Below are 8,478 nucleotides of genomic sequence, written 5' to 3'. Positions count from 1 at the left end.
AAAAGGGGGGAGTCACAGAATGAGTGCGGTTTCCTCCTCCTTCTTTTTTAATTCCATTCCATTTCACTGGTCCCTAGATGTATCCACGGTGTATCCCCTGCGCAGGCACGCGGAGAGAAGGAGAGTTACAAAAAGAAAAGAAAATCTGAAACTTGTGTTTGCAGAGATTTCAAAATCCTATACGTCCATGTTATTTTACGCACGAGTTTACGCATTTGTGTATGGTTAGACGGAGAAAATGCACGCTCAGTTCATTTAATGCAATTTAAATTAAACTGGCACAACTGCGAGGAGGAGGAGGGGGGTTTTGTGGAGGTGGGCCCCGGTTGTAAAACCTGGCGGTGGTGGCGACAGTGGGAGGGGTCCTGAGGGCTCTGGCAGGGAGGCGTTAAAAGACGCATCGAGGGACAGGAGCTTCATTTCCTGATCAGTTGCTGACTGTGAAGGACGCTGTTGCCATTGGATTAAGGAGAGAGTTTGGGAACATCGGCCACTATGAAGCTGTTCCAGGAATCTGAGGATGCAACCAACGACAGAAAGGTAAATTATATCATAACACTTGTAACACGCTGTAAAGTGCTTTTTACTCAGACTTTGGCTGATAATTGAGAAAGCATAACTGTATTTTATTGTGAATTAAATACTTCAGCCAAATTGCAGTGTTTTGACATTTAAATGAAATCAAATGTTTGACAATTTTCTCTCTTTGTTTTTCCTTCTAGTTCATTAAATCTCAGGTGGAGAAACGTAGGAGGGAGAGAATGAACCGAAGTCTGGAGCGTCTGAGGACCATGTTGCTACAGGAGCCACAACAGGTAAAAAAATAAGAAAACCTTAAGATAAAATGAAGCAGCAGTCAGAACATGGGCTCCTTTCTTAGTGTGGATGAACAGTCTGTTAACTCATCTTGGTGCTTTCTTGCAGGGTGGGACTCAGCACAGAGTGGAGAAAGCTGAGATACTGGAGCACGCCGTCCTCTTCCTCCAGAACACCGCCAAAGCTCACGAGACGAGAGCTGGAGGCGGAGGCCAGAAGCAGTCCTTCCAGGAGGGTTTCTCCAGCTGCCTGCAGAAAGCTACTCAGTTCCTGGGACCCGAGGGGAAAGGCGCCTGGCTCGGACTGGCGCTGGATGCGTCGTTCTCTGCTCGTTTCGCGCGTTCAGACTTTGACTCTGCAGGTGTCCGAAGCGGAACCTCCGGCTCTCTGCCGCACACCAAGTCCATCCTCCGGCTGCTGAAGCAGAAGTCAGAGCACAGGCTGCACACGCGGGCCGTCGGTGTGAGCAGCTTGGCTCATCCGTATCAACGTCCGGTCCAGGAAAGCTCTCCCAGAGCTCCGCAGCAGCCTCAGAGACAAAGTCAGCTTGAGATCGGGGCAGAGAGGCGAGCGAGCAAGCAGAGCTCGTCCCAGAGCTGCCCGGTCAGCCAGACTTTGTGGAGGCCCTGGCCCTGATCATCAGGCAGCGACTTCAGAACTATAAATGACTAACAACTCACTCATATTCACTGGCGCCATCTATATATTGTTCCCGAAGAATATTTGCAATATTTGTAGTCTTATGAAAGTTCAAAGCCTGTAAATAATGTAAAAAACTCCTTTTGTACTTGTGCTGTATGTGTGATAGGGTGTACTCTCTACTCTTATTTAATGCTTGTGAAAGAGCTCAGTCAGCGGGGCAGCCGTCTAACCCGCCCACAGGCACAGGGACTCTCCCAGACTGATCCTCCCAGCAGGGTTTGCTGCTGTGCTTGAAGAGCATGTGAAGAGGTGAGTACCATGGAGCCAGTGTGATTCTTCTTCTTCTTCTGCTGAATGTACCGTCATGATCCGGGACTGTGTCTGTGAAGTGGATAATGATCGAGTGTCCGTCCGTCACATTTCCAGGTGTTGGGACCTCTCAGGGTTTGAAGCCGGGAGAGCCCCCACGCTGCCCCTCACAGTCGACCCGTGTGCCTTGATGTCCGCTGGGACGAGTGACATCTGTGGCTCTGTGTACCATATCTGAACTTGTATTCTCTCTGTATCTTGTCTATTTTGCACATTAATTTATTTTGATGTCTCCCTATGGTGAGATGTATTCTTTTTTATAACAAAAATAAAAAACATTTCTTAAAATGAATGAAACAGCCTTTCATGTGATTCTTTTACAATCCGAAGCGAGCTGGAGGCCTCGGTGACAGCTCAGTTTAGAGTCTGGGCCGGTGGGGTGGGGCGGGGGTGAGGGAGCACGGCCTCCTGCTGAGCTACATCCTCCAGGTGTGAAGTGTGGCCATGAGGTGAAAGATCTCAGCAGCAGTCCTTAGTTCAAAGACATCAAAGATGCTCTTTGTTGCTCTTTATTCACTGAGACTCAAAGACCAGAAATAAAAGATAATATAAGGACAGACTAGTTTAAGAACATTTAAATCAACCCTACAGCTGACTTCACCTTCTCTGTTGTGTTGCTGTAAATGCTGCACATGCTTCCACAACCACTTCTTCCTCTGTATGTGTCCACTCGTGACTGTGGATTCATTCAGACTTATATAGAAGATAAAATATTCGCTGCTTTTCCAACAAGTTCAACATCTGACTTTGATTTCCCATCAGATCAAAAATAACTGAAAGCCTCCTCAGCACATGTCCGCGTTTGTTTTCCTCGTGATTAGCGGTGATCCTCTCCACCCACGTCTCCCCCCACACACCTCAGCTGCTCGGGGTGGGGGGCCATTTGTTATCCACGCGTGTCTGGTGTCACTTCACAGGAAGCAAAACGTGTCTTGACGCCTCCAGTGGCTCTTTGAAGCTCGGGGCGCACCCGCGGGGACATTTGTCCTTCTTCTGCGGCGGCTGTCTCGTTATATTTCCCCGTTTTAGACATAAAATTGATTTAATTTTTTTGTTTTTGTTAAAATCCGGCAAAAGGCTGCGTGATGGTTGTGGACAGGTTTTCAGTGAGGGTCGTGCAGTGGATCAGTTGTCGCTTTGGCTGAAATTAAAGGACAAAATCCAATCCAAATGTACTCCAGTAGCTCATTTAGGATTCTAACTGAGTTTCACTAAGACAATACTTTTATTTTTGTATTTATTCATTTTGTTACTTATTTTATTTTTTAGCTCGTTGCCTCCTGGACGATGGGAGACGGTTAACTGGTTCGTTCTCGTGGGAAAACGGCAGCGAGGCACCTATCTGCACTTTTATTACCTGTTAGAATTAGGACATCATTAAAAGAAGTGTGTGTGTCTGAGAAAGGGGGGGGGGGGGGATCTCTCCCCTCACACTCACACTCTTATCCACTCAAATGCAAATTACGCAGCAGACTCGTCTCCTCGTTTAATCTCTTTTACGCACAGAGCATCAGTGCGCCTTTATCTGTTTTTCCCCAGCCTCTGTAGCACTGATTTCTGAATTAATGCCCATCTATTTTAAAGGTTTGACTTCTCTGTGATATTTTAGGTTTTCTCATCGTGGGTTTTTCTAACAATCTATTGGTATAAATTCAGATCCTTCTCAGTTGCGGATCCGCTCGGTGATCCCTCTCTAATGCAGTCAGTCTGTTTTCAGCTGCGTGTGGGCGACATGTGAAGTGGTCGCGTGTTGCCTGGGCTGCTGCTCGTGTCTGCAAAGGAGATCTGAAGGAGTCAGATAACGCGTGGACACGTTTCTCAGGCGCAGCTGTCCGAGTGACATTAAAATCGACCCTAAACATGAGCTGAAATGAAGGGTTTCAATTTAATTCTTGGACAAATAATAAATACATTCGTCCAGTAACTGTAGTTTAGTAACATTTTGACTCTAATTGAGCAGCCTCGATCATTTTTTCTGTTACTTCCTCTGTCTGATGGAGATTTTTTTTATTATATTATCTTTAAGTATAGTTACTTGTCACTCCACAGAAAGCCTAATTTAAATATTTGGTTCCTAGGTTTTTCAGCTCGTTAGGGGCCCTGTCATGTTTCAGATATATGAGCTGGAAATGATTTCACCAAAGAGAATAAATCTTTCAAATGGTTTCTGAGGATATTGAATTAGACTAAAACTTAACAAGCATCTCAGTTGTTTTTTTTATTTTATTTAATTATCTTAAATTTATCTGATGGCTCTGAAAATGGGTCTGACCACTAGTTCATGGACCACCTGGTTATATGATAAAGTAGATCAGTCTGATTTATAATATTTCAAGTATTTTCAAGGTTTTATATTTGTACTTTTAGACTTAGATAAACTTTATTGATCCACAAGGGAAATTGCTTGGTCGCAGCAGCTTAGCTGCAAATAAAACCACGAGTAAAAAGAAAGATTAAATCAAATCCAGTAAAATAAAATAAAAATAGTGCAAGCAAAAATGTACAGAATCAGTTAAAGGACCTGATGACTGTTATCTTGCTCGGAGGTGCGTGAAGCAAAAGGTCCCATAAACAGATGGAGTTTGGTGGATGCACATTTGCCGTCTGACACACAGCCACATGCAGACAAACGCCGTGAGCTAAGTGTGATAGTGGGAGAGCGTCCTCCGGCTCTTTCTCGTCGTGGGAGCGTGGAGCAGGAGGCTCGATTCCCACTTTATTACCTGTTAAAACTGATACATCATTCACAAAAGAGTGCTTGGAGGAGAGGCGTCTGCCGCGTTCCCACACTCCTATACGCGTGTAGCGCTCAAAATTATCCTCACAGGTTCACTAAGCCCGTTGGTTAAAGTTCAACTAAGTGCGTAAAAATGAAGGATTTTACGCACGCCGCGTTTGTCCTCTGAAAAACACTGAAAATCCACTTTTAAGTAGCACAAAAACTTTGTGCTGCTTGAAAGTGAACATCCAATACCTTCTTTACAGATTATGTGATAACAGATTACAGTTCAGGTTCAGTGAGTTTGGTTTAATGGATTTGGGAATGCGTATTTGCACCAGTCTTTGGTGCCTGGTAGACAAATGTGGGCTCAACACCCCCAACTCTTTCTCATGGGAAAATCGAGCAGGGAGCTCGGCTCACACTTTATTACCTGTTAGATTCGATACGTGGTCGCAAAGTGTGTCTGGGGGGAGAGATGCACATCAGGTTCCCACGCGTGGGCTTCCCAGAATGACATCTGTCACAAATACACATTACTACCCATTGTCTCTCATCATTTCAGAGATCTGCAAGGCTGCGCGTAAAACTGGTTCTGCATTTAGTTTGAACATCATCTGTAGATTGAGAAACTAATTTAGATTTTTTTTTTGGTTTTGTTGCACTAACCGAAGGATTTTACGCACGACTTGACAGTTTTTATTGTTGCGGATTTTACAGAAATAATGCAAGTCTCTGTCTCTTAATGTGCGCTCAGTCCAGATGGTTTGGTCTTCTCTTTTTTTTTTTTTCTTTTTCTCACTCGTGTCCTAAAACAACCTGAGAACCAGCTCCCATCCGCGTTAACGACTCGCCGTCATTTGTCTGAGCTCCACGCTGCGTCGGCGGATGTTTGTCACACATGCAAATGAGCCTCACACGAGCTCAGGACACCTTCCAGCAGGCGCGTGCCGCTCACGCCACGCTGGTCAAGCAGCACGCGTCACCGGATTAGTGAAGGGTCCCGTTGGCGCGCCACCCGGCCCGCGTTCATCTGCAGACTAGTGTCAGGAAAAAAAAAAAAAAGTTAAAATGGATTTGATTCATCGTCACTGTGCTGGGTACATGTTCAGAGCCAATGAAATACAGAAATCATCCATCCTACGTACAGATGTGTACAGAGGTGCTGGAGTTTAACTTTTTGCCATCTATGTATGTACACACATAAAACTGATAGATCACTTACAGAGTGTGCTTGGATGAGAGGCGACTCCCACGTTCCCAGACTCCTGCACGGCGTGTGCCGGTCAAAATAATCCTTACAATGAATTTGCATCAATGCAGTGGGCACAGGGAGCAGTTTGGAGAGTTTTGGAGATCAAACCTGTGACCGGGGCACCTAAGCAGCTTCACTAACCACCAGACCACATCTAAATATATAGTTAACATTTCTAGTTTTAGCTCTCGCGAGTTTTAAACTACAGGAAAAATATCAATGTGGAAATTCTTTTTACAGCACATTAAACTCTAAACTCTGTTTTGTCAGTGACCAGTGAGTAGAGGTGGTGGTGCTGGTGGGAGGAGTTTAAAGTCACGCCCACGCACGGTTTAAAAGTCCCCTCCGAGGCCTGCGTGGTCACATTCAGCTGTGACTGACAGCCTGACAGACCCCCCCAGTTGCCGCTGGACACATCTCGGACTACAATCATGAAACTTCTTCAAGACTTAGAGGACGCAAAGGCCAAAAGAAAGGTATCATCCGTGCTTCCATGAAAGATTTCAAAACGTCTTCGTTGCATTTCTCTCCTGGAGAATCACTCCACGCTCAGTCTGATTTCATGAACTAACTTTGATGTGATTTCTGTTTCTCCCAGAGTCTCAAACCTCAAGTGGAGAGACGCAGAAGAGAGAGAATCAACCGCAGCCTGGAGAGCCTGAAGACTCTTCTGCTACAACAACAGGTAACGGTCGCACACCTCAGTCAGTCAGTCAGTCAGTTTGTTACCAGGCCTCTTGGTTTTGTAGAGTTGCATCAAGAAACACGTTTATTAACTCTTTCTTTCTGTCCCAGGAAGAGTCTCAGCGCAGAGTGGAGAAAGCTGAGATACTGGAGCACACAGTCCTCTTCCTCCAGAACACAGCCAGCCAAGGCGACCAGGCGAACGCTGGCGGCGGGGGCCGGAAACAGTCCTTTCAAGACGGCTTCTCCACCTGCCTCCACAGAGCCGCTCAGTTCCTGGGGCCAGAGGGGAAGGGGCTGTGGCTCGGAGACGCGCTGGATGCATCGTTTGCCTCTCGCTTCCCCCGTGCAGACACTGATCCACACAGGGGAGCCGAAGCTCATTCCTCCCCCAGCACGTTGCTCCTCAGGCAGTCCTCCAGGTCTATTCTTCGGTCGCTGATGCACAGATCCGGGCACAGACTCTGCACGTCCTCCGTCGGCGTCCCCCGGTGTGATCAGACGCCCACGACTCCACAACAGCCCCACAAAAATGTGCGAGCGAGCAAACAGAGCCCGCCTCTGTGCCACCCGGTCAGCAGGTCTTTGTGGAGACCGTGGCCCTGATGGCTGCAGCCACTGAACTTTTAAAGACTATTAATATTCATCCAAGAGCTCGTGTTGTATTAACCGCAGTCCCTCTCTGTTAACTCTGGCAAATGTGTGGATACTGTAAATATATTATGATCTCACCAGCTGCTGCTACAGCCCGAAAAGGCGAAACACGTGCGCATTGTGTCACTCGTTAAATATTTTTGCACCTTAATTTATTTTGTCGTTTGTAAATAAACAAAAGGAAAAATGCATAACGCTGCGTGTGTGCTCATTAATGCTGGCGCGTGTCTCCAGGGGGACATAAGTGTGGACTCTCTGCCACACACGTGAGAATGAACGGCACCATGCGGCGACTTTTCACACTGTGGAACAAGCCTCGACTTTTAAAGGCTGTAACAAACCTGTAGGTGGTCAGACTGAAGGAAAGAAATGGTTTATACACGAAGGAAGGTCAGGGTTATACTTATTAGAGTAGAGGTTAATGGTTCAAAGGAATTAAGTACGTTCAAGTGGTTAAGCAGTCGTGCGTAAAAAGTGCCATTTTTGTGCGTAATGCCAGTTCGTCAAGGTTTACCTGATTTTCCCTTTAAAACAGTGTTTTAATATGAAATGATCTCAGTAAAAAGAGCTATCCTGGCGTGCGTAAAAAATAGTTTTTGCGATCCCGGACGGTTTAATTGCGCCACTTTAAAGGCTCGGAGCACTTCTTTCAGCCTGGAGCTCATTTGCATCTCAATCGCCTGCCATTGCTCGTGGGAAAGCGGCCTCGCTGCGGCCACGACTTCCAGTGAAGTATCACTTTTCACAGGTGGTAAAGTTGAATATGCAGCGCTATTTCCCCCTTTCCCACGAGAAACGGTTCGAGCCCTCTGACGCCTCTTCAACCGTGGGAAGGTAGGGCTTCCTTTAAAAGAAAGATCAGAGTTTTTTTTCATGTTGTTTTCTTTATGTATACTCAAACTGTCAAAAAACAGCGAGAGAGTTAATCCTGCTGCTTCCTGCATGAGTAGCTTTGTTCGTCTGCACAAGATGTCCTGTCAATAACACTCAACACACTTAATTCTAGTGCAATTTCCTTTTGTTGTTGAAAGAATAGAGAGACATTGAACATATTTGATTTAGATTTAACAGCAGCAATTAAAGGTTTTCTTATATAATAATGTGTGTAATGTGTCTAAATATGATGTTTTTTTCAGGAAGAATTACACATTAGTTTGTTTAGCCTTTGCAGAAATAGGTTTTATTATTTTTGCTTTAATCTTTAAGAGCGCAGTTATTTTTATGGGAATATTTAGAAAAGTCCCACTCCCCTTAGTGTTACTTTAGTTCCTACATGCCTGCCACTGTTTGAGGGTTAGTGGAGAACATATTGTACCAGCTGCTGTCTCTACAGGATCTA

At 45.6% G+C, this 8,478-nt stretch overlaps 2 protein-coding genes across 3 annotated transcripts; both read left to right on the top strand.

The window, feature by feature from the left end:
• Positions 1–263: 263 nt before the first annotated feature.
• LOC311496600 (uncharacterized protein) lies at positions 264–1,998 on the top strand. Of its 2 annotated transcripts, XR_014699352.1 has the most exons (3): positions 264–815; positions 925–1,767; positions 1,885–1,998. XR_014699352.1 is itself a non-coding variant. In XM_084556490.1 (2 exons), exons 1-2 carry the CDS (start codon positions 762–764, stop codon positions 1,450–1,452), a joined length of 582 nt encoding a protein of 193 aa, XP_084412616.1. In that variant the 5' UTR covers positions 264–761; the 3' UTR covers positions 1,453–1,959. The 2 variants fall into 2 exon arrangements, 1 of the variants encoding a protein (XP_084412616.1); XM_084556490.1 differs by having other exon boundaries at positions 925–1,959.
• Positions 1,999–6,048: 4,050 nt separating this feature from the next.
• LOC311497657 (enhancer of split mgamma protein-like) lies at positions 6,049–7,506 on the top strand. The gene is made up of 3 exons (XM_084558002.1): positions 6,049–6,277; positions 6,400–6,486; positions 6,597–7,506. Exons 1-3 carry the CDS (start codon positions 6,233–6,235, stop codon positions 7,089–7,091), a joined length of 627 nt encoding a protein of 208 aa, XP_084414128.1. The 5' UTR covers positions 6,049–6,232; the 3' UTR covers positions 7,092–7,506.
• The last annotated feature ends 972 nt before the right edge of the window (positions 7,507–8,478 follow it).

The sequence above is a fragment of the Chelon labrosus genome (assembly GCF_963514085.1).
Source record: "Chelon labrosus genome assembly, chromosome: 12".
NCBI classification, from domain to species: domain Eukaryota; kingdom Metazoa; phylum Chordata; class Actinopteri; order Mugiliformes; family Mugilidae; genus Chelon; species Chelon labrosus.
The sequence above is the reverse complement of the archived record's forward strand: the minus strand, read 5'-3'. Positions and strand labels throughout refer to the sequence as shown.